General features: G+C 41.5%; 1 protein-coding gene across 1 annotated transcript in view; it reads left to right on the top strand.

The window, feature by feature from the left end:
* The first annotated feature begins 12,982 nt into the window (after positions 1-12,982).
* The window catches only part of SLC35F4 (solute carrier family 35 member F4), a 293,691-nt gene continuing 280,811 nt past the window's right edge, over positions 12,983-25,862 (top strand). The window contains exon 1 of the mRNA XM_059059500.2: positions 12,983-13,208. Coding sequence (XP_058915483.1) covers positions 13,106-13,208 — 103 coding nt within the window. The 5' untranslated portion in view covers positions 12,983-13,105. The remainder of the gene's footprint in view (positions 13,209-25,862) is intronic.

The following is a 25,862-nucleotide window of genomic DNA, read 5'->3' on the forward strand; positions in this document are numbered from 1 at the left end:
GAAAACTAAAACATACCAATGATGAGGCCCCACCCCAGAATAATTAAATCAGAATTCTAGAGGGTGGGGATGCAGTCAAAACAGAGGGAGCCTATTAACAATTTCATCTAAATTGTTAAGTCCTCTTAAATTATGTAGCTGTTTGTGCCCTGTGCATGGATGTGTTAGTTTACTTCATTCTTTTTTTTTTTCCATTTCCAGACCACAATTCATGCTTCTTCACCTAAATTAGAAGGTTCTTCCCAATTCCAGAGGTTAAAACCCTAAAATGATGATGTATTTCATTTGTGGAGGTTAAATGCTAAAATGACAGTGCTATTTTAGGATACGTTCATTCTGGTGCTGTCACTTTTGAGTGAACGGCCTATAGAAGAGTGACCATCCCAGGGACCTTCTCACCTCAAGACCATGAGAATGTGACAGAAGTGCTATTTTACAGATATTAAACAGACGTTGTCCAGTTTCCATCTTGAATCAGTTGGCTCTTGCCGGATCATGCTTTGTGACGAAATATATCTCAGAGGCATGCAGCTATAAGCGTTTATGTGTCACGTGTCTGTGGTCACCTTGGAGACAGGTGCATATGCACTGGGCTCTGCTGGGTGACTCTGCCAGAGCCACGTCTGACTGTGAAAGTCTTGGTACTTACACTAGAAAAGTCACTTTCATCTTGTAGACGATGGAGAACCAGTAAAGGTGTTTTTCACTATGATAGTGATGTGATGACAGCTGTGTTTTGGAAATATCCAAAATGGTGTGGAACACAGGTTGGAAGAAGATGAGACTGGAGGTGAGGAGCCCCATTAGGAGACTGGGCATTGCTCCAGGTGAGAGATAGGGAGGCCCGGATCACAGCAGTTCACAGTGGGGATGCCAAGGAGAGTGCCTCCCCTCACCTAACACTTCTGTTGGCTGCACACCAACTCAGATGGCCCTGAGCACCCTCTCTCCCTCAGACCTCTGACCTGAGGCCTGGGAGGATTTGGCTCTGGTCCTAGCTCTGTGTTCACACAGCTGTGTGTCACTGGACACATCACCAAAAACTATCTGGACTTCAGTGTCCTCATTGAAAAGATGCCAAACACACTAGATGATTTCCAAAGTCTCCTTCTGCCCCAAAGGCCTATGAGCTATGGTTCAGGACCTATCTTTAGTCTCCCCAGAGAATGCTATGTTTTCTTAATATACATCTCAAACTGGATACAGTGAAAAGGGCCTTGGACTGAATGAATACTTCTAGTGTTCAGTAGATAATTGAGCAGAAAAGAAACTTAAAGACCAATGAGTCCATGGATTCACATTTCTTTATAGCTGTGGAATATTTTCTTCAAATGAAATATTAGGCAGAAACTTGATGTAAAAGACAGATGAAAGTTGACAACATGAGGCTGATCTGGAAGAGAGAGCAGGGAACCCTGCCTTGATTGATGTGACCACACCTGTGTTGGGGGGCAGGGCGGGTCCCAGAGCTCAGACTTGATGGTTTGGATGGACCATGGGCAGAGCCAGGCTCAGGATGGAGCATTAAGTTGTCCAGCTCCAGGGCAAGGAATAGTCTGGGTCATGACCCCCACGATCATATAGTTAGTGACAAAGTTGGGATAAATCGAGGTCTCCTGACTCTTTCTACTGTTACATGACAAGACAAGATCTTCAAACTAATACTATCTTGAAAAGTGCAGTGTCAAATACTTTGCACAACTCCTTGGACTATGAGATGTGGCAACACCCACTTTAAGGTTTTTCCCACTCCAAAGTTATGATAATGTTCTAAGGGCATAAAAGTTTGGCGGTCTCAGTTGCCCACATGTCCTTGTTTAGGAGAGGATCTTGACTTGTTTTCCAAGGAAAATTTTGACCCTGCCTGGATGGAATGGCAGAGATGCTATGCACTTCAGTGTAGCCATGAGTGCAGTCAATACATTAGACAACATCAAACATATCTTTAGACTTGTTGCTTGTTGAAGAGGGACATGGATCTTCCTTTGAGGAGTAACACAGAATATTTGGCTCCAAAGACTTGTCTGTAATAACCAATATTAATTACTTAATCAACCAATGGATAATACAAATATCTATTAAACACTTTCTTTATGCTAGGCATTGGGAATACAGTGAGGAGCAAAAGCAGGGCCAGGTGCTGCCTTGTGGAGCATACAGTCTATTGGGGGAGACACACAGATAAAGAAATCTTTCCTGAAGAAGCAGCTTCTAGCTTGAGACGTGAAGGAAAAGGTCCAGACAAAGGCAGGGGCCAAAGGATTGAGGGAGACAGCGTTCCAGATAGAGGGAATAGCCCGTTTAGAGATCCAGAGTTGGGAGAAAACATGATTTTTTCAGCAATCTCAAAGAAGTTCATTTGGGATGGCTGAGATGAAGGAAACAGTCAGAGAGCTGAGGCTACAGATGTAGATGGAGGCCAGTCTGTATTCAACCATTGGGGTGTGGAATTCATGCTGAGTCCTGTGCAGCCATTCAGGTATTTTTTTCTTTCTTTTTAAAATTATTATTACTTTTATTAAAGTACAGTTGATGTATAATATTATATAAATTACAGGTGTACAATATAGCAATTCACCATTTTTAAAGATTATACGCCATTTATGGTTATAAAATATTTGCTATATTCTCTGTGTTGTACAATATATCCTTATAGCTTATTTTATACCTAATCGTTTGTACCTCCTAATCCCCTGCCCCTATATTGCCCCTCCTCCTTACATTTAGGTGTTTTAAGTGGAGTTTTGTTTTAGAGAAAGCAGACTGGCTGTGGTTTGGAGAATGGATTAGGGTAAGGCAAACAAGTTAGAAGGCTGGGTGGTAAATCCAGGCTGAAATGAAGGTCACCTGACCTTGGGGAGTGGCATGGAAAAAAGAGAGAAAAAGGCCAATTGGGACCTACTATCTACAGGATTTAGTGATATTTACCAGTTTCTCATTTGAGAGAATCCATATTTACAGAGACTTCCCTGAAGGACAGCAACCTGTGAGTCTCCAAACTTTGGTTTTGGATTAGTTAAGAATTATAAGAGGGTGCTGTAATAGAAGTGCATAATCAATGTGATTTTACTCAAGAGTGCTTTAACATTTGCATATCTTCCTATGGAGGGTTCTCAGTCTACTGTTTAGAACATTACATAGGATCCTCTTTAGGAACATACCCGGGAAAACTTACTTTCAGGGTGCACAACCAGTGATGACCTGTGCTTCTCCTGACTGTGTTTTGAGCTCTGACTGGGATGAGTGGTATTAACAACCACAACTTCCTCTTTGGTTGGTGTCTAGGAAGCCCCAAATCAAATTACTGCTACTTCTAGCAAAATGTGTTAGCCCTTGTGGCATTTATTGACCTCATTCTGGCTTCATTTTCTGGTTTCTATTTTAAATTTTACTTTCTTCCCAGTTCCCTCATTGTTTATTTTTATTATTTTAAACCTTGCAATATAGTATCTTTATAAGTCACTTCCATTCCTTCTTAGAATGAGATTGAGTATAAATAATTATAATAATGTGAAAAGAACTTCTTGGATCTTTGTGCCACAGAAAACCTAGGAAGTTAATATTGGATATATACACTTAAGGGTTTAATTGTGAGTTGAGAATTTAGATTCAAGTTTTTGAAATTCTAAGGGTTTCTCTTCACTTATAAAGCAAAACTGCATTTCTTGGTCCTTTTTCCTCCGGATAATAACTTGAGCATCACCAAGTTTTTCCTTCTGATTTAAGCTGAATTTCTGTTTTTGTAAGGAATAACTTATCTTCACCAGTAATTCTATAATTTTTCATATGGGAAAATCTTTGGGTATTTGCAAGGATTAATTAAAAAATATAAATGTGGTTATATTGGGTTAGTTTTTTTCTGAGTCACAGAAATAAATCTCTCCCTCTCTCCTTTCCTTCAATAGTCAGACTCTGTATATATACTAGAAATATGGATTTAAAGATTTATTTGTATTCCCCAAAAACTAGAAATCTAGTAGGACAGGGAAGTCAAACAGATTTTCACTATACAGTGATAAATGCCCCCAAAGGTGGTAAGCACAGTGAATGCCTTAACTTTCCAGGTCCCTACTTTTTTTTTTGTTCTTGGTTGTGGGAATAGCCCCGCTGAGTCAAACTCACTGCATTTCTTTGTTCTGTGTCTGATTGTACCAATGTTATGCAGACCCAGCCTGTGTGGGTGTCCAACTTCTTGCTCTCCGTTTTAAAGTCAGAGGTCTGGAATTACATGTTATGCAAACAGCTGCAGCTTCTAGTCAGACAAAATCTCATCGCTGCAGGTAAACTTTTAATGCCAGAATTTCTTTAATAAAGTTACTTCCCTGTTGCCTCTGTTAACCCATGATTAGAAGATTGCTTTGCTGATCTGGAACCAAGGAATTCTTTTAAAGGATGCATTCTTCAGAAAGGACATTCTTATTAAGTCTCCAATCAATCTGCTTTGCAACACTGGCATTGGTTTACATTGGTGGATGTGGTAGAATCCAACAATGGTCATTGTTTCTTTTTTTTGCAGCCATCCCATCAAGAGGCAGAATCTATTTCTTACCTGTTGAATCTGGGCTAGCCTTGTAACTTGCTTTGGCCAATAGCAATGGCAGAAGCAATACAGTGCAAGTTCTGAGTCTGGGCCTCAAGAGGCCTTGCAAGCTTAACTTTACTCTTGGGACTTTTCTGCTATCTTGAACAAGCCTGGGCTAGCCTGATGGATGATGAGATATGTGGCCCAGTAATCTCCGTCTCTCCATCCCCTAGACATGTGAGAGAGGCCATCCTAGACTATTCAGTACCCAGCTGATCCACCTGCTGGCCACAGATGCATAAGTGAACTCAGCCAAGATCAGCCAAGCATGGCCAGATCAGTAGAACCACCCAGCTGACCAATAGGTCATGAGAAGTAATAAGTGGTTGTTATTTTAAGCCACTAAGGTTTGGGGTTGTTCAATGTGCAGTAAAAGCTAGACAGTAGTAGTGCAGTTTTGACGTCCCTGCAGTAGCTTGTAGGTAATAGTGGACTTCAAAGCAGAGTAGAAGGAAAGAAGGAAGGGAGGAAGGAAGGAAGGGAGTTAATGAAAAAGGAAGAGGAGGAACATGCACTCCTTGTCTTCTGCATGTCCAGCTGATGATTTTTTTAAAACCTAAATTAATGAAGAAATAAGTAAACAAGTCTTATGAACATTACAGTAGATTATACATAAAGGTGGAGAGTCAAACCTCCTAATTAATTATGATTCCAAAAAGATTTGTTAAAATGAGCCGATGATATTTATGGCAGTGAATTTTGAAAATATCAACCAGATAATAAGAAAATACATAATTCTGTTCATTTACTCATATCTACAGGCAACACAAACCTTTATTTACCCCTACACCCACCACCTAAAAGATGAGGGGTAACAGTTTATTTATTTATCCTCACCCCTAACACCCAAAAGATGAGGGGTAATAATTCAATTCAACTGGATGCCAAACTGGATAAATAACCAGGTACTGATTATACCAGAAATATAACTCAGATAGACTCCAGATAATAGACACTTTGGTTTCAATTTCATTTAACAGAGCCCTTGATGGACAGGCTTTGCTCTGTCTGCTGAGTCCAGGGCTCAACTAGAGGAAGGTAGAAAGACAAGGAAGAAAAGTGCATGACCTGCCTGGGAGGGTCAAGGAGGGAAAGGGGCTGTGGGAGTCATCAGAAGGCCATGTAGGAGAAGGTGACACTGAGCAGTGATGGGGAAAGGATGAGGCACTGAGAATGGGGGGTGGGGTTGCCACCAACTCACCGAGGAGCCTTTGAACCATTGACTAGCCTAGCCTCAGTTTCCTCATTTATAAACTGTACTGAGCAAGTTGTTACATTCCTGGTCTTGAGACAAGTTAGCCTTGTGTGAACAAGTGTATGTGCCTTGCTCCTTCTTGAAGAAAGTGATCCTAATAACAGGTTTTCTTCATTACAATGATCCCTTTGGTCCTTAATGTGTTTTGATTGTCTGGTGTATGCCAGGCACTCTGAGAAGCACAGCCACACAGTGGTGAACAAAATGCAGTCCCTGCTTTCAAGGAACTTAAGTATACAGTGTGGAGAGGACCACACAGTGTGGAGAGGACCACGCAGTGTGGGAAGAGCTTCTGACCCCTCCAGGAAGGGGGATACTCAGAGGAAGTGCCCCAGAAGAGAAACTTCTTTAAAAATAGCTGAAGGATGAGTAGCACCAGCCAGATGAAGAGGCATTTGTCACTGCTATTCAAGCATGGATGATCTTATCACTTGGTTCTGCTACACAGATACATATGCCCAGAAAACTGTGTACCTAGAGTACTTCATTAGCTTAAGAATCTGAAGATTTCAGGACTACCTGGAGCTGTTACAAAACTTATTATGTACTCGTTGTCATGGAGCCCTGTTTTATTATTTATGAGAACATGGAGAGCCAGCAGAGTTAGAGACCTTTAGCCAGACTTCATCACATCCACTGGAAAAGAGATAATTGCAATTACTGCAGAGATTAATGTGTAGGCAGGAAGCCCTCTTAAGCACAGCGCACATAAAGGCCCAGCCACAGTGGAGAACAAAGAGCTGAAATGGGTTGGGGTGTGTGTGTGTGTGTGTGTGTGTGTGTGTGTGTGTGTGTGTGTGTGTGTGTGTGTGTGTGTGTGTGTATGCGCCCATTCATTTTAAGACTAGCAAAACCATATTTCAGAAAATTTGGAAAATGAGAGGCTTCTCCTAATCCTACTACTCTAACAATCACTGTTTGCATTTTGAATATCCTAACAATACTTTTCCTAACAATACCAAAGCATGTACTGAACTGACCATCCTTTGGCTCAAGACCAACTGATGTATGTGGGCAAGAGGCTGTGTAAGCGATAGCTTCTCAGTGCAGTCCCTTCTGAATAGAATGGAGAAGAATTTATAACCCAGCTCTGATCTACTATGCTCACAGGTTTGCCCAGTGTTGCATCTGAACCCTGCACTTTCAGGTTGTACATGCTTGATTCAAGCGGATGCACTTTCATGTGTCAGCATCAAGGAAGAAGCCCTGGGGCAGGAGGCTGGAGGTGCCTGGCATTGGCAGGAGGTGAGGCGCTGTCAGGCTGTGTCTGTGTGAAGTTGATGGGAATCCACACAGAGTTGGTCATTGCCAAGGTGAAACAAGAGGAAGTGAATTGGAGTATAAAAGGTATTTGATATGACCTTTTAGCTTTCTCTTTCTGGTCAGTTAGGAGCTTTCTATAATATCTGGGTAAGAGGAAAAAAATAAAAAGACAAATGTCAGTACTGATGATCTGCATTATCTCAGGGTATTTGAAGAGCAAATTTTATTGATGGGAATAACACTGAAAATAATGATGAAATCAAACCTTGTAAACATATTTCTTACAATTTAATAGTTCTTGAGGCTAAAGGTAAAGTTGTTCCTGGGATTGCTTTTGGCAATAGTTATTCAAGATGTGGGTGTATTGAACTGTGTGGATATGTTCTGGGCTCTCTTTGTCTTATTTATGCATTCTAATGAGTTTAAAATTTTCTATTCTCTCTGATTTTCCATATCACTCATCATGCTTCTTTCCAACAATTTATGATGTCTTCAGTATTGCTTATTGATAAGTTGCTTCAGGAACTGGTGAAACTTAAAACATGCATAGTATGCCCTTAGAAAAGAAAGATACAGAGAATAAGATTTGAAAATTAAATGTAGTGTTTATGGAAGGATTCAAACTTTTTTTGCTTTTAAGTTTTTAGTAACTTCACTTTTTATGTGTCAATATCATCTTGAATGTTGATGGTCCTTATGCAAGAGGGAAAGAGAAAATTCTGAGTGCCATGTGTTAGTTCTGGCTGATCATTTAGAACTAGAATCAGTCACATAGCCCCCATATGACCACAAGGGGGCAGGAAGTGCCATCCTGCAGAATGCCTGAAATGGGGGAGAAACGTAAGTATTTGGCAAACGGTACCAATGACTACCACAGCAATTTGGCATTTTTAACAGGCAATGTTACAAAAGCTTTGTGTGATAGATACTATGCAGTAGGTTTGAGGTTGTGTTGTGTGATAAAAAAGTATGCAGTAGGTTGGAGGTTGTGGCACGCATGACATTTTTAGATGTTTAAATTACAGAAAGTCTTACATGTAAAATGAATATATAGCAGGTTTGAATGTATAACTACCAACACAGCTGTTTAAAAATGTTACAATAATCTTTATTAGCTTTAAATTACTGTAACTCTTCTCTGAGTCCCTATTTCCCATAAGAATAGTGGAAAATGCATTGTCAGTATTACTGGGGCTCCCCTGCTGCAGGGTTATGCAGTCAGGGGAGATCTTTGGCTAAGCTCAACCATCATCGACCCTCAGGGAGACACCTTGGTCCTCAGCCCTCTGGTCACTGTTGAGATGTATGATAGTCAAGCCCACACTCCATCTCTCTGAGGCTGGTGGTTCTCTGCTGCTTCTGGGCTGAGCTTGGAGGCAGCAGAATCTCTGCAGAGGCTGAGAAGCCCAGGGTTAATGGCCCAGACTCCCTCCCTGTGTTCTCTCTGAGGCCATTTCACTTCCCTGGAGCACTGTCATCAAGCAGAATTGACTCCCTCCCATGCCTGGGGACGAACAGCTTTTGTGCCCCTCTCAGTCTGAAGCAAACTCTGTGTCCTCAGGCCTTCTCAAAGGATAGGAAGAACTGCGGGCCCCGAGCCACTTCTCTTTCTGCAAAGCACTTAAATTCTGCAGCCCACCTGTTCCGTTGGTTCACAAAATCTGCCTCATGTGCCTATTCTCATGGTTGGAAGGTTTAAAGGATACTTGTAAAAGCAACTGCCATAGAGGAGTTCTTATTACTGTGAATGAAGTGTTAAAGTGTGAATTAGCTTTGGTAATAAATAATGGACAGAGTGGAGCAAGGGCTGGATGAAGGAGATGAGTATTTATTATGTACCTACTATGTGCCAGGACTTGGTAAGATATTTTCATATGTTATCTCACTGAATCATCACAGCAACACTAAGTGGATAGTATGAGCCCATTTTATAGAGGATAAAACTGAATCTCAGAGGGTTCTATGTATGCACACAATAAAACAGTAATAACAGTTGGCATTTATGATGCTTATTAGATGCTAGCCACTGTTATCAGCTCTTTATGAATGTAAACTCATTTAATCTTCACAATATTTCCAGGAGGCAGGTACAATAGGTACCATATTCTTACTTTACAGATGAGAAAATTGAGTCATAGAGTTTAAGAGACTGATCCAAAGTCACTGGAAAATGATGAGGTCAGATTTGACCCCTGGCAGTCTGGCTGCACAGACCATGCTCTTGTCTAAGATTGAATAGAAAGGCAGAGTCAGCATTCCAAGTGTGGGTCAGCTGATGACTTGGTGGTTAAATACTCAAAACAGCTTTCCAGAAAATGGAATATGCAGACCATACTTTATTCTTCCTAGATGCCACTACTATCATCTGGTTGGTCAGAGGCCAGAGGCTTTTTTAAAAAAAATTGAAATATATGCCAGATGCTTTTAAACACAAAAAACGTGCAAACTACATGGGGTCAACTCTTTGTAAATAGAGCTGATGATTGTACAAGGCAGCATGGCCCTTGGGTATTAAAGCTTTAACATTCTTGGCTCTCCAAGCAGCCAAGTGACTCTTAGCTCAAGGAGGTAGGTGCATTATATTGGTTTCCCAGAGGGAGAAAAGTGATCGTTTTCCCTTCTTTCAGCATCTTTCAATGGTAATTCTGAATAATAGGTGGTCAAAAAGATTAAGAGACTTGTTCCTGCCATGAAAGAGAACCCCAGACTGCTGATCAGAGTAAGGAAAACTAGGTTCCATGGATTTTATTTTACAAATCCTTCCAAAGTATAAAGGCTGATGTGGTATTTTAAAACAATTTTATGACAGACTATATATCTTGAATAGGACTTATTTATGCCCAGTGATCATGTTTAGTTTTTAATGTTATTACTTGGTATGGTTATTTTAGTATCTGACACAAAGATTTTAACTGACTGTCATATGAACTACTTTACAAATAATTTTTTTTACAACACAAATAGCCAAGTTCTGTATATTCAGTTAATATAAATATCTAATCTGACTTGATCAGATGATCAAAATAAATATGGTCCAGATATCAGAACCCACTTGGAATCACAGACAGATGCCCTGTGCTTAGTGCACTAGCAATATTTCTGAAAAGGTGCATACAAACCAAATTTTTGTAGGTCGAGTTATGATTTACTCAGAAAATTGATTTACTATTTGATTTACTAGGGAAATTGGCTATGTGAAACTGGCTACTATGAGGAAACATTTTGTGAATCAACTAACTACCTTCAGCCTTTATTTGTTTAATTATGTCTTTCCTCAGTTTTTCTGAATAGATTTTTGGTATGCTGATAATTCGCATTTTGTAAATTTGAATTTTTGTACTGTATTGGGTTTGTGGAAACCGGCAGACTGCACAGGCAAACATGAAAATACTTAAAAAAATTCTCCTTTCAAAATAATTTCTATAAATGTTTAATGATGTCTGAAGTGACATTTGAAAGCTTCAATCATTTTTTATGCACCAAAGAGTGCTTATCACTAGCAGAAGTGTACTTTTAATTGTTGATCAATTTATAATTGTAGAACTTTAATTCCATTAAAAAAAAAGTGTGTCCTAGATTATGGCATCTGCTTGCATTTACTGTTTTAGTCACCCTATTACAGAGACATTTGTAAATGCTCTGCTATTTTAAAATTAACTTCCAGGTCAGCCTGAGAATTTTTATAATTTCTTTTAGGAAATATGGACTCTTGTGGGTCTTTATTTACATTTACATTTTTAACTTTAATGTATTTACATTATTTAACTTTATGCTGAATTTGCTGTTTGTACTAATGAGGAGATCTGGTTAAATACATTTCTACTTACTTCTCTGGAAATTTATGAAAGCAAAGCAAAACTAGGAAGAAGGCAACAACTTACACAATGAGTGTAATTTAGAATTTAAATACATTAATTGTGATAAAATATAAATGCGAATAGGACAAAACCACTTGTCTTTAAAGTCTACACATATTCATATTCCTGTTACATTAGGTTTTTGCTAGAGTTTCTTAATTTCTCTCTTGTTGAATTTATATATCAATATGCTATAGATTATGATGTTATTAAACACATGTTAGAAGTAATATGGGCAAATTTGTTTCATAGAAGCTTCAACCAAAAGGAGCAGCTTATGTTAATGTGATCAACTCATTTTACCGTGTGCAATGCACACATTTTATATAAGGTGTGCCACAGAAATAAAAATAATAAAAGTAACAAAAGTGTGTTGAAAATTGCTTTGGGGCGGGTGGTGGAGTGTAAAGGCACAGTCCTTTCATTTTTGCTTTAAATAGTCAGCTCCCCGCCATTGCAGTAAAGTTGCTTTGTTCTTTAAGTTCATTTTGACCTTTTAGTTCCTTCCGCCCTCCCATCTGTCCTGGCCCAGAAAGCAGGTGTGGGAGGAAATTGGTTTCTGTATGAACTCTCCGCCCAGCCACGAGCATCTCAGGTTCACTCCACCCTCACGATCCTGTGCTAGGCTTTGTGTCCACACGAAAACCCAAATTTAATTCTTCGTTTTCTTATGCTTAAAATGAATTCATCTTTAAAAAAAAAAAGTTTGCCTATTTCTTCCCCCTTAAAGACCCATACACAGTTTGGAAAATGCTTGAAGGCAGAATGATGTGATAGGTTTGGGATAGGTTTCTGAGAGGGCACAGAAGTCGACTGGTTTTTGTCTTTTCTTCACCCTGCCCCCTTACGCTTTAGAAATGTGAAAGCTGCCAGGCGTGTTTTAAACTCACTCTGGATGGCAGGTGGACATAATGACCTCTAAGCTGATGAGCTCACACCCCACCCTCACTTGCACATACCGGTTTAGTTTCTGAGGTGAGGCTTTCAGGCTTATTTTTCAGGAGGCGGGGACTGCGAATAGAGGAATAGACTGTGAATAGAGGAATCGTCCCCACTGCTCGCTGACTTTAACCTGGTGCCTCTCTGGCCAAGCCAGGAGAGTCACATCTGAGGGGAGGTGTTCACTCTGAACACACAGCTTCAAGGACGTTCTAGACTCAGGTGGAATATCTCTGGATTGTAGCTAAAACTTTCCCCCGCCCAGAGATATGTACAGGTTGAAGGGCTTCCCCCGATGTTTTGGCAATAAGAAGAAAATCATTTCTCCTCGGGGCATTTGGAATGGGCAAAATAAACATGCTGTGCACAGCTGCGGCTCCCAAGCCTTTAATGATTTCACTGGGCGGATGGAGGGTCCGGCCCGACACGGGCTGTCAGACTTGGAGGCTTGACCTCTATAAGTATTTGTGTCCACGATACCTGAAAAATCACTCCAAGCACCACCTGCTGGGGCCTCATTTTTCTTTTCATTTCTTAAAAAAAAAAAAAAAAAAAAGACTCCCCGTCGTCTAGGCAAGTGGAGAGAACTGATTAACTCCAGAGAACGCTTGCAGATCAGCAGACCCCTGGTGGTGCAGACGCCAAGCGTAGACGAAGCCCTGGGGGCACCCCAAGGTGTCATCTCCCCGAGCGACAGCGTGCACCTCTCACATTAACAGCCCTTGGTTCCGCTTGGGTCTCTCCCATCCCCGTCCCTCCTTCCTGAGCCCTGGCCACCATCTCACCTTCTCCTCTCCTTCCACGCCCTGGACCAAGCGTCCCTTCTGGCAGGTGGGGTTGGGGGATGTTTAGTCTTCCGGGAAGGGGTCAACAGGGTTAATGATGAGAGTCCGCGCAGGTGGGGCCGCCCCGGGCAGCGGTGGGTGTCGGAGGTGAGGGGGCGCTGTTCGGGCAGCAGTGCGCGGGGTGGCGGGCGGGAGACCTGCCAGGCTGACGGAGAGGCCGGCCCTAGTGGGGGCCGCTCCGCCGCCGCCGCCGCCGCCGCCGCTGTGATGCGGCGCCGGTGCTGCGCCGGGCGGCGGAGTCAGAGCCTGGGCGCGGGAGCACGAGCTGCGACATCAGCACCGGCGGCGGCACCTGCACCAGCTCCCGGGCCCCGCGCTGCGCTCTCCGACCCGCCGCGCCCGGGGCCGCCGCCCCGTGCTCTCTATGGATGTCAAGGCGGCCCCCAACGGGGTGGCCACCATCGAGGATCGGATCCTGCGGATCACCGGCTACTATGGCTATTACCCGGGTTACTCCAGTCAGAAAAGTAAGATGCCGCGGGGCTGTCTTGCTCCAGGCGCCGGAGGGGTGGGATGCGGGAGGGCGCGCCGTCCGGACACCTGCAGCCCTGCTGGCGTGGCTAAAGCCAGTCTCCTGGCAGTGGGGCTACCGGGGCTAAAAGTGTGTTCGCTGTCCTCGGTGCTGAGCCGTGAGAGAGAACGGGTGTCCGGACTGTTGGCGCCTCGGAGTTTGGAAATAGTGGTAGCCTTGGGGGCAGAAGCGCAGAGGGGACCGGGTGAGAGCTTCTGACGGACGTCGGCCGGCTCACCTCAGGCTTATTCACGACCGAGCAGGCTAACGTGGCCGTTTACTTAGCGAAACTCAGCCCTTGGGGCTGCACTGCCCCAAAGTCCCTACTGGGTGCCAGGCTGCGGGCTGCGGGCTGCGCGCTGGGGAGGCTCGGCGGTGGAGCTGGCGGCGGGGGCCGACCCAGACGTGGGTCCCGAAGCCGACGGGTCAGACTGTTCACTCCAGGCTGTTGAGACGTTGCCAGCGCGGGAATTACTCTTGTTAAAATGTTTCTGGGAGGCTGTCCACCTCGGGCAGAGAAGGAACCTGGCCAGGGCTCCGAGTCCGGGAGCTTGGAGCCAGAGACCCGTGGAAAGACTGGGGGCTGGGGTGGGTGAGAGGGGGAGGCGCGACCGGGCCACCCCCCCAGCTGCCCGCCGCACGTCGCGGCTACCGCTCAGCCTGAGCGGGCCGCTCTGTGAGGTCCGCCTTTCTTCCGGCTAAGCGAGGTCATGCGGTGCGGACGCTTTCACGTTTCTGGAGCAGTTTTGCGGGGAGGGCGATGAGGTGCGCTCTACTCTGTCCCTCCCTCCCAACACACGAACCCACTGGCTCCGTTTGCTGGGATTCGTTCTGCGGGCGACCCAAGCGAAGCTCGTTTTACTCTGAATTGGGGGAGTAGCTGCGGCTTAATTCCCATGCAGGTGGGATTTAGCTTTTTCTCTATCAAAGCATTTCTGTCGCCATAGATGGAGCTTCATTGATGTGTTTGCTGTTATTTTTAACCGGAAGCCTTGGAAGCTCCTAGATGCATTTCTGATTGGTATTTTTCTGAGACATTTGAGGTACAATCAACGTTACAGTTTCTCTGAAACGAGTAAACCCTAACACATAGAGGGAAAACCACCTTTTTTCTTGTAACTCCTCCCCCCCCCGCCCCTCCCCCCCCTCCCCCAGGCTATGCTCCATCTCTATTGAGCTTTCTTCCATGGGCTGTCCTCACACAGATATTTTCTAGTTTAATATTTCATTTGGCTTCAGGAAAGGCCCATTTGATTTGGATGGTTTCTGTCTAGCTGTTTTTAGCATTAGAAGATTACATTATTCATTTTTCATACAAAAGTAATTATACAGTGTTAGAATTTTCTAGAAAGAAAATAACATGCTGTGGAATGTGTTTTGAAGTCTTTGTACTATAGACTCAAAACTTCCTTTTTTCCTATTGGCAAAGGCTTTCTGTTTATAACCCTAGAAGCTTAAGCGAAGGCACTAGTATACCATGTAGAGGTTACTTAGATTTCACCTTTGAATATTTTAATTAGGAACCATGGGATTTTGGTTGCTTAGAAAATGTAGATGCTGTCTGTGAGATTACAAGACCCAGGGTAGCATATTATTATAGATTTTATAACAATGGAACTTTGGTTAATAAAGAACAAACCAATAAGAATACTGGAAAAGTGACATTTTAGAGACATGTTCAAATTATCTTTTCATATTTGCTGAAATAGCTGCACACGTTTCATTTGCTATACAATAACTGGACAAAAAGAGGGAAGAGCACAGGTTAAGACAGTAACTGAAGCTAAAAGGGATAAAGATGCATTTGGCATAGTTATTTGTGATGGGCTCTTAGCTAACTTCGGGCCACAGAATTCAAACAGTGAAGGCAGAGAATCTCACAAGGACAGAGAATTATGTGATAGTCAAATACCTTTCAGGATGTTTAAGCTTTCAGAGGTAGAAAGAGATAGCCATTTTGCAGGGTGAGAGGCTAGGAGGAGAGAGAGCTGGAAGAGGGCCAGGCAGCTGAGCACCATGAAATAATCCTGCCCTTAATGCAGGCTTCAACTAGTAAACAAACACATTGAAGCAAACCAGTACAATACGGTCAATTGATTTAGCTGTTACCGGGAATGAGCAACAGCTTGGGGGAAGTCTGGAAAGACATATTTAGGAAAAGGCTGTGGTGAGGAATATGTCATATGTGAAGGCAAGGTGGCTTTCCCATTTTCTGATGGTCATGTTTGAGACCTCTCGATATCAATGCCATTTACTTTTCTTTTTTTAAAAAAAAATTTTATTCACAGATAATATGTTAAAGAATGACATTCATTTTTATTTTTTATTTTTGGCTGCGTTGGGTCCTCGTTGATGCGTGTGGGCTTTCTTTTTAGTTGTGGTGAGTGGGGGCTACTCTTCATTGCCGGGCACGGGCCTCTCATTGCGGTGGCCTCTCTCATCCTGGAGCACCGGCTCTAGGTGCGCGGGCTCTAGAGGGCAGGCTCAGCAGTTGTGGCGCACGGGCCCAGCTGCTCCACAGCATGTGGGATCCTCCCGAACCAGGGCTCGAGCCTGTGTCCCCTGCATTGGCAGGCGGATTCCCAACCACTGCGCCACCAGGGAAGCCCCCTGCCATTTACTTTTCTAGAGGCAGGTGGGGACTCATCTCTGACAATATGCATTAATGATCAACCTCATGGTAATGCGTCCTGCTGCCACCCCTGCCAATCAGGAATATGAGTATCTGGCTCAGAACAAATTCTAGTAGTCAGGCTGATGCAAAAAGAAATGTATGTGTACATATATTATGTATGTAAAAGGTGCATACATAAATAATATACATTGTATACATAAGATATATAAACATGTATAAAAGATATATATGCATTATATATAAAAGATATATATAATATATATATATATACAATCATCTCTATATCTATAAATTTAGATAGATAGATGTGTACAGAGATGATTAAAGCATTAGTCTAACCTCCAGTTACTTATGGTCTGGTAGGGGAAATAGATTCACTCATTCAACAGGTGCTAATTGAGCACCTCCTATGTGCTGGGAATACATCAATGAACAAAACAGATAAAAGTATTTTCGTTTTTAGAGCTTAAGTTCTAGTGGCAAGAGACAGACAATAATAAATAAATACATAAAGTATTGTATTTCAAGGTGATAGCTGCTTCAACAAAAATATCAACAAGAGTTAAAAGGCTAAAAAGGTCTGAGGGGGTAGCAATTGTGGAAATTTTAAATAGGGTGGCCAGGGAAGGCCTCACTGAGGAGGTCACAACTGAGCAAAGACCTGAAGAATGTGAGGGAGTTTGCTGTGTAGACATTGGGAGGAAGTCGTTCCAGGCAAGGGGAACAGCCCACGCAAAGCTCTGAGGTGGGGCATGCCGGGCCTGCTAGAGAAGGAGTGGGGAGGCCTGCATGGCTGAAGTGGGGTAAATAATTGGGCGAGTTGTTGGAGATGAGGACACTATGGATACAGGGGCTCACATGAAGTAGGACCTTATCGGCCATTGTAAGCCCTTTGGCTTGTACTCAATGAAATTGGGAGCCTTTGCAGGGTTTTGACAGAGGAGTGATGTGACTTGACTTATATTTCAAAAGGATCACTTGACGGCTCTATTGGGGCAGAGGTGGAAGCAGAGAGACTAGTTAGTATGTCACTGTAATAATCAAGGTGGGAGATGATGGTGGCCTGAACCAGAGGCGTAGCAGTAGCAGAGGTGAGAGGTGGTCAGATTCTCTATATATTTGAAATTAGATTCTCTATATACTTGAAATTCTCTATATATCTGAATAGGGTTTCCTGATGGTTGGATATGGTATCTACAAGAAAGAGAGGAGTAAAAAAATGATTCCACCTTTTCTAGTTTGACCAAGTTTGAGTTGCCAATGGCTAAAGTGTGGCAAGATTCAAGGCAGAGAAGTTTAGGGGGTCAAGGGGTAAGGAGAACATTTTGGAAAGTTTAAATGTAATTGGAGGCATAGAATAATCCTGGAGTTCAGAGGAGATGCCTTACTGCAGATATAAATTAGGGATTTTCCAGCCTTTGGATGGTTATTTGTAGTCTAAGACTAAAGAGATCTCCAAGGAGTCAACATATATAGAGAAGAGAAGAGGGGCAAGGACTGACTCTGGGGCACTGAGACATTGAGAGGGTGAGAAGAAGAGGGGCATGTGATACCCTAGAAACCAGTGAAGAGTTTCAGAGGGAGGAGATTAACCGAGTCCAATGCTGCTGAAAGGTCTAGAAAATAAAAACTGATAACTGACCATGAATTTGGCAACTGGACATCACTGGCTACCTTGACAGGAACACGTAAGGTGGCAGAAGGTGGATTAGAATGTGCTTACGCAAGAATTAGAGGGAGGAATTGGAAATGTGAGTATAGACAGTTCTTCCATGATTTTTGTGCAAAGGGAAGCAGAGGAAATGGGAGTAGTGGGGTTAAGAAATTTTTTTTTTTTTGTAAGATGGGAGGCAATTGCAGGATGTTTGCATGATCATGAGAATGATTCAATAGAGAAAGAAAAATCAGTGGTGCTGGAGAGACAGTGTACCAAAACTAGTGCACAAAGGAAGGGACATCGCTTTAGTTAGGAACACGGATATAGGGCAGAGGGTATGGATGAAGGGTCTGGAAGGAGGATAACTGAAATGGTGGGAGTCTGGTGAGATTCTTTTCTGGTCGCTTTCATTTTCTCCAAATGGGAAGCAAGGTCATCAACTGAGAGTGAGGATAAAGGAGGAGGTGGTAGAGGTGGGAGGAAAGAGAAGGTGTGAATTGTTCTATGGGGAGAGTAAACGGACTGAGGAAGTACAGTAAAGTTGTCTGGCTGCCTTAAAGGGCACGTGTAGTTTCTGGTCAGACATTTGAAGCGAGACCAGTCAGTAGGTTATAATGTTCATTGACACAGTGGTGGCGTGGAGCGAGTGAAGAGAAGGATTTAACCAGAGTTTCAGATTATCCAGTGGGTGTAATAATAGTGGCAAGGGAGTTGTGAATGTATGCAAGGAAGGTATTGTAGTGAATGACCATAGCATTTAAAGCTGGTGAATAGAGAAGAGAGAAAATCGAGATGATTAGGGAGAGTGAAAAGTTGGTAGGATCAATGGATTGGAAATCTCAGTGTGATCAAAGGCTAGCGGATGGTTAGCTGGGAGATAAGAGGTGATGATCAAAGAGGATTGTATTACTATAAGAAGTCATTCATTCCATAAGTCAAGTTAAGGGATAAATCCACTTATATTTTACTGTATTCCATTATCAATATTTTTGGGGTGAGCCTTCTTTTTGTGTCTGTATAAGGAGGCAGTATATTGATGTGTAGTGAATTAAACTCTAGGGGTTTGGAAATTGATTCTAGTTAAACCTGCCAGCAGCTTGGCTCTGAGACCTGAGACATCTCTCTGTGGCCATCAGTTTCCTTGTTTGTAAAAAAAAAAAAAAGAAAAGAAAAAGAAAAAGGGTAGAAGTCACTGTCTTAGGACAGCATGCAGTAGGTCGCTTTGACAGCTTTCAAAAAAGCCCCACCCTCCATGGAGAAATCTCACTCAGTAAACTCTAGTATGTTTACTTCACCTCTCCTCGCCCTGCCTTCCATCTCAGATGGTGGCCAGTTCCCTCTCTTTGTTCTATGCCTTTTGTGCTTGTTGGCCTTCTGTTTTTTTTTTTTTTTTATACTCCGCCAGTGACCAGGTTCTCTGGTTGTTTTCTATCGGTAGCTGCAAATTTATAGTAAAACTTCTTATCCTTGCTCTGATCCCAGCTCTGACCATATCCCGTTTCCAAAAAGAATTCTACCAACTTCTGGCTCATCTGGCTCTCTCAATTCTCCAACTATTGCTGTGACTTAGCACTTCCCAAGGTTCCAGACTCAGCTGTCTCCTCTCACTTTATTTTCCCCGAGCAAGTACATTCAGTTTCATGGCTTCACCATCTTCTATGTGTCTGTCTTTCTAGGTCCACTTTTTCTGAGTCCAGACCCATATTGCAACTTTCTACTAGAATTTTTACCTGAATGTCCCCCTGGCATGTCACACATAAAACTAAATTCATCATTCTGTCCTTAAAATATGCCTTTTCCTTCTTATTATGCTTTTAAGCTTCCAATATCTGTATCTAACCAATTGCTCAGAAACCTGGAGTTATCCTCAAACTCTGCCCTTCCCCCTTCTCCTATATTCAGTTAACAAGTCCTATCTATTTTACCTCACATATGTGCTTTCCATCCCTATTATCACTGCCTTAGTTCTATCCATTGTATCTTTTTAAAAAATCTTTATTGGAGTATAATTGCTTTACAATGTTGTGTTAGTTTCTGCTGTATAACAAAGTGAATCAACTATATGTATGCATATATCCCCATGTCCCCTCCCTCTTGTGTCTCCCTCCCACCCTCCCTATCCCACCCCTCTAGATGGTCACAAAGCACCGAGCTGATCTCCCTGTGCTATGAGGCTGCTTCCCACTAGCTGTCTATTTTACACTTGGTAGTGTATATATGTCCATATCCATTGTATCTTTCACCCAGTCTCAAATCTTTTTAATCCAGTATGCACACCTTAAGAACATTCAATTCCCTAAAATGCAAATCTTCCTCTCATATCCCTGATCAAATGCCAGGAATAAATCTTCATTTTCTGTGGAATAAAGTCCAAATTCCTTAGCATGCCACAATCCGAGCCCAGCTTACATTGTTCTATTTTAGCACATGTTTTCCCCTCTAATTGCCAAAGTAATGCATGCTTAATGCAGGAAATCTGGAAGGCAGAGAAGCAAAGAGAGATTAAAAACAAAATTACTTATAATTCTACCAGCCAGAGGTGATTAGTGTTAACATTTTGGCTAACAATACCCTTGCAGTCTATTTTATATCCATAGACCCATGCAAGTGCTGTTTATTTTGTACTGAACATTTCTCTCATGGTCTATGTATTTTAATAACTGAAATTTAATGTATGCAAAATCTTCCATATATTTAAACACCTTAATCTACTTACATTGTTGAATTTTTCATCCAGTTTTTCTTTTTAATTTCATATCTCACATAGCCTCCACAAACCCTGATCATAGCCTCATCGTTTTAATAGCATTCTTGTCCCCGTGTTCTTCAGGTCCTCAGTGCCTTTTTACACTGTGGCCTGAATGGCTTCCTCTCCCCATGTGTCCTTCTTCGCTCTTTGGAAAGCTCCTATTTATCTTTAAAGGCCAAGTTCAAATGCGCTGTCCTCTGTAAAGCTTCCTGATTGCCCCAGGCTGTGATAATCCTCCCTCTGTGCTCCTGTAATACTGTGTACTCACCTCTGCTCCAGCATTTAGCACACGATTTGGGGCTGTTTACTTTTCACAAGGCTGTTTCACCTGCGAGCTTGGGGAGGGAAAGGACTTATCTTTATTTTTATTTTAAGCAAAGTGAAAGTGTACTGGAGTACATTCTGGGTGCTCAATGAAGTTTATTGTACTAATGAATGAATGATTATAGTTTCTGTGGAAGAAATTGGAGAGTTAATTATTTCCACACAGAAAAAGTGTACATGGTGGTAGTGATTGGAGGGAAAGAAAAAAGTCACCAGCTATGAATGAATTAAACAGATGTGCCTATTCAGAGAATGAGACTAAACCAGATGGTATTTTATGATCACTTTACCTTTGTAACTTCTGCATTTGTGTCCTTATTGCCTTTATAACCTTTTCTGTACTTGAATGGGGAAAAGGCAATTTTTAAAATATAAAATAGTATAAAGTTATTAGAATTCTACGAAATAAAGTGTGGTCCCTCCCCCCTTGTGAAGTGGTTACTATTGGTGTTCATGTTACAATATTAATATAACACTTCACTCTAACTGACATTAAGTTATAAAATTGTCTCATACTAGTGAAATGAATGCAATAAATATTTCTCCCAGTTCATAGTCTTTTTATACCTTGATAATAAACTTTATGCTTCTTTGTATATGACAGGTAGTGTTTTATAAACAGTTATAAATAATTACCATTGATACGTAGTAAGAAGTCTTTGTAACATAGTTTTAAACTATAACTTGTAAGGTCTACATTGATACTGAATATCATTGTATATGTTATTGATGTTGCATAATGTGGTAGTTTCTACAATGTTTATTCTGATATGTATTTTTCATTTAAAATATAAATTTACATATAAACTTGATATTTGTATTGTAAAATACTACTGCTACTAATAGCTAACACATGGGTTTAACATTAAATGTCAGATAAACTTTCTTTAGAAAACCCATCTAAGACCTGTTTGAGGCCATAAGGTCTAATGCAAAGACCGCAAGACCCTGCTCTGCTACTTGCTAGACTTTTAAACTTGCATAAGTAACAACCTCTCAGATCAACAGTTTTGTTCCTGTAAAATGGAAATAGTAATAGTTGCATCACAGGTCATTGGGAGGGTTATATAAGATAATGTATATAAAATGCCTGACACAATGCGCAGTTCAGTGTATGGAAGCTGTTGTGATCATGGAGGAAACCAGTTGAATCGGCTTCATGATTTCAGAAAGGCTTGCTCATTTTTTTCTTGTAAGTAAATGGTTTACCACTTACATTTTTTTCCTATCCAGTGTTGTACTCTGAATTGTTATTGAAAATTGTGTTACAGCAATGTTAAAGATAATTTACAAATTATACAAGTCTGCAATGGTTTTTATTTTTGAAAGTTGCCTTCTACTTCCTACCACTTTCTGGCTTACCTGGATCGCCCCTGGGGATAGTTTAAAATGGGCTGGAGCCATTTGTGAAGAGATTATTCCCAATGGGCTGATCCAAAATAGAGGAGACAGATCTAGGGCTTATGGGTGACAGGATGGGTCTGCATGTCTGGAGATGCAGATACCCAGACATCAAAGTAGAGAGAAGCGCAGGAGTTGGGGGAGGGGTGTGGACAAATTGGGGGGGAGAGTCGGGGAGGGAAAGGATGAAATCCCAGCTGAAGATGAGTAGCATGGGATGAGGTGGGGTTATACAGGATTGGGAGGGCAAATAGGTGAAGAAGGCTGATGATTAATTGGGGACTAGCTTGCTGGAAGTTTCATTGTTCCTTTTTACATGTGGAGTCTTTTTATTTTTTCAAAAGTGAATAGCCTTTTGGGCTTCCCTTGTGGCGCAGTGGTTGAGAGTCCGCCTGCCCATGCAGGGGACACGGCTTCGTGCCCCGGTTTGGGAAGATCCCACATGGCGCGGAGCGGCTGGGTCCGTGAGCCACAACTACTGAGCCTGCGCGTCCAGAGCCTGTGCTCCGCAACGGGAGAAAGTGAATAGCCTTTTATTTCCTAGTTATAGTTAAAATCCTTAAACTCCTGTGATTTCCTGTGCCCCATAACATGTGGAGTCTTAAAGGGGCAGTTGCTTTTCGGTCTATTTATATAGTGGCGAACATTATAGATAGGATATTTTAAGTTCTACTTTTAAAAATATGTCATTATGATATAAACACATTTACATAGTCTTCGAAGTTATAATTCTGTTATGTTATGAAGTATTTAACTACTTAAAGACACAGAATAATATAGAGAAAAAGGAAAATAATCCTGTCACTGTAACATGACTACCGTTATTTTGGTTACTTTCCTTCCAATCTTCGTAATATATATAGGGCTTCACTTCTTGATTTATTGACAAATATAAACTATAGTGTAGTCATAATTCTGATGTATACAATTTTGTGCCCAGCTTCTTTCCCATTTGACATTTTAGGATAAGCATTTTTCATTTTGTTGCATTTGTCTGCTTGCAGAGCCTGGAATTAGATTCCCTTTCAGAGATCTTGGCTTAAAGAATTTGGGCAAGCTGGTTCTCAGTTCTCTGAGACTAAATCAAATGGAGAGACCTGGAGTGTTAGTGAGGGCTTGTTTGGTTTCTCACCACAGGATTCCACTTGAACTGGTTTAAGCAAAAATGGAAGTGATTGAAACGATACTGTGAGTCTTCCATGGATTTTAAGGTCAGGGGTTAGGTGGGATAAGCGTCAGGTCCGGGACTGTTGTAGGGAAAATAGGAAGCCCTCTTTCTCTGCCTTTCATCTCTTTTTTTTTCTGGCATATGTTCTCCATTCTTGTCTCTTGCTGCAGACTGGCTTTCTCTATTCCTTGTCCAAATGGTTGAAAATAGCCTCTGCAAGCAGTTCCAATGTTTATATGTCCTCTATTCAAGAGAGCAGACAGATTGAGCAAGAATCTCTTCTAAATCCAGATTCCCAGGGAAAGGGACTCTTTGGCCCAATTTGTGTCAAGTGTACACTCTTGATCCTATTGACTGTGGTGGTCTGGGGCAGGGTCAAGTTATGCCATCACGGCTGCCAGAGGCTTTCTCCTGTAACCCTACTGACAGGAGGTCAAGAGGTAGTTTCCAGAGAAAAGGAGCAATTGGCTGGACAGTCAATAGCTGTTTGGTTCACTGAGCTTTGCATAAAAAGTTTTTCATATTAAATCATAGGCTTCAATGAAGATACAATCTTTCTTCTGGTCTGATAGTCCTTATAATGTACCTACATAATATTTAGTGAGGTTATAGATAGTATATTCCTAAACTGAGAAAATCCAAGTGTTTGTTTGGAGTATAAGTCCCTAGGGAGTTCTGTTTAAAAATACTCAACGAGCACTGCAGACTGCTTATTAAATTTTATTGAAGTGCTGCTGGTTACATCAAAATTGGAAGACGTATTTCTTTTTCTAGGTCAGATAGGGCAACACACCAGTTCCTTCAGACTCAAGGTATAGTAACTGAGGGTGACATTTAACATTGTATACTTTAAACAGGGATTGAAAATTACACTATTCTGCAGTCTGGGATTTTCTATATTTAGTTCTGGGCTAATGCCAAGATGGCACTACTGAGGGTCAATAATGGTTTTATGGTTCTGAAAACCAGACATACTAAGACTTCTTTATCTCTTGTGAAGCTAAGATTCCTAAGGGTGGTAGAGCCTGCACATTTTTTGCTGCGGATACCTTGCTCCAAGTCATGTGACTTTGGTATCTATCTTGCATTTTTGTTCACACCCATGTTTTACATTGGCATTCTAGAGGAAAGATCCAGATCGAATGAGCCGGGAGCCATTTGGAGCACCATCTTCCCTGCTGGAGTAAAGGTGGCAGATGCTAAAGAAGCAATATATACATCTAAAATGAATTATTATTTCTCAGGGACATTTTAGAACAAATATATTTAGAAGTTGAGAACTTTTTATTTCTCCTTAATTAAAAAAAATTGTGAGTGCCTCAAGTGGGAGCTTCTTGTCTTTCTCCTTTCTAGTCTACATCCACAGAGCAGTCATTGTGATATTTTAGAAACATTAATTGGATCATGCCATTCCTCTGGTTAAAGTCTTCAATGGCTTCTCATATTTCTTTGGAAAACTATAAAAGCCTAAACCTAGCCTACATCGTCCTACGTGGTTGGATTCTTCTGACGGCACCACTCTTGCATGCCCACATGATGCTCTGGTCATGCTGGCACATTCTCCAGGTCCTTTCCTTCCTCCAGGCTGAGGAACAAGCTCTCCTCTCTTCCTGGTGCTGTCACCTGGCTGGCTCCTCACCAGCCCTCAAGTCTCATATTAAGTACCACTGCCTCAGGCTTCCAGCTTTGCACCTCTCTCATCTCATGGACTTTTCCTTGATAGCACTTACTGCAAACTGTGATTACAATTTATGTTGATTCTTGTGACTGATCAATGTCTTTCCTGCCTGCTACTCTCTTAGCTCCGTAAGGGAAGGGATGGATCTGTTTTGTTCAGTACTATGTACCCAGCACACAGAACAGTACCTGAACACTCCATAAATATTTGCTGAGTGATTAAATCTTGTTAAAAATTTGGAGTAGACTTTAAAAAACCCCAACATTTTATTTGGAATGATTTTAGACTTATAGGAAAGCTGCAAAGATAATTCACAATGTTTCTGTGCACCCCTCATCCAGTTTCCCCTATTATTATTTTATATTACCAGTGTGTATTTGTCAGAACTAAGAAACCACTATTGGTACATTACCATTAATTAAACTCTAGGCTTTATTTGGACTTCACCAGTTTTCCCTTTAAGGTTCTCCTGCTGTTCCAGGATCCAAACCAGTGTACTCTATTGCACTTAGTTGTCATGTTTCTTAAGTAGACTTTTAATGAACTGAACTTGAAAAGATAATTTCAATTCTATAGGAACTTCCTGGCCATTTTTTTAGGGCTTGGGTCAGATCGCATTTGAAATTTTAATTACTAGTTTTCAAGGTAACATTGGATTAAATTCATGTTAGAAATGACCTGTGACTTGACATGGTAATTACATACTATTTTAGAGGACTGTTCTATAGTGTAGAACAGTTGTTTTTAATTTTTCTGCTTTTTAACATTTTGGGGGAACAAAGACATTTTTGAAAATCTAAATAAAACTATAAATTACTCCCCCCATGTACATATACACCAAATATTTTCATGCAGTTCATTTTATTATACTGGTAATTTATTATTTCATAGGAACACGCTATACAAGTGATAATTCCAGTGAGTCATATCTGTTTTTCTATTTTATGAGAATGTGTGTGAAATTTGATGGTAATATCTGGAAAAATTGAAATAATTAA

The sequence above is a fragment of the Kogia breviceps genome, chromosome 3 (assembly GCF_026419965.1).
Source record: "Kogia breviceps isolate mKogBre1 chromosome 3, mKogBre1 haplotype 1, whole genome shotgun sequence".
Taxonomy (NCBI): domain Eukaryota; kingdom Metazoa; phylum Chordata; class Mammalia; order Artiodactyla; family Physeteridae; genus Kogia; species Kogia breviceps.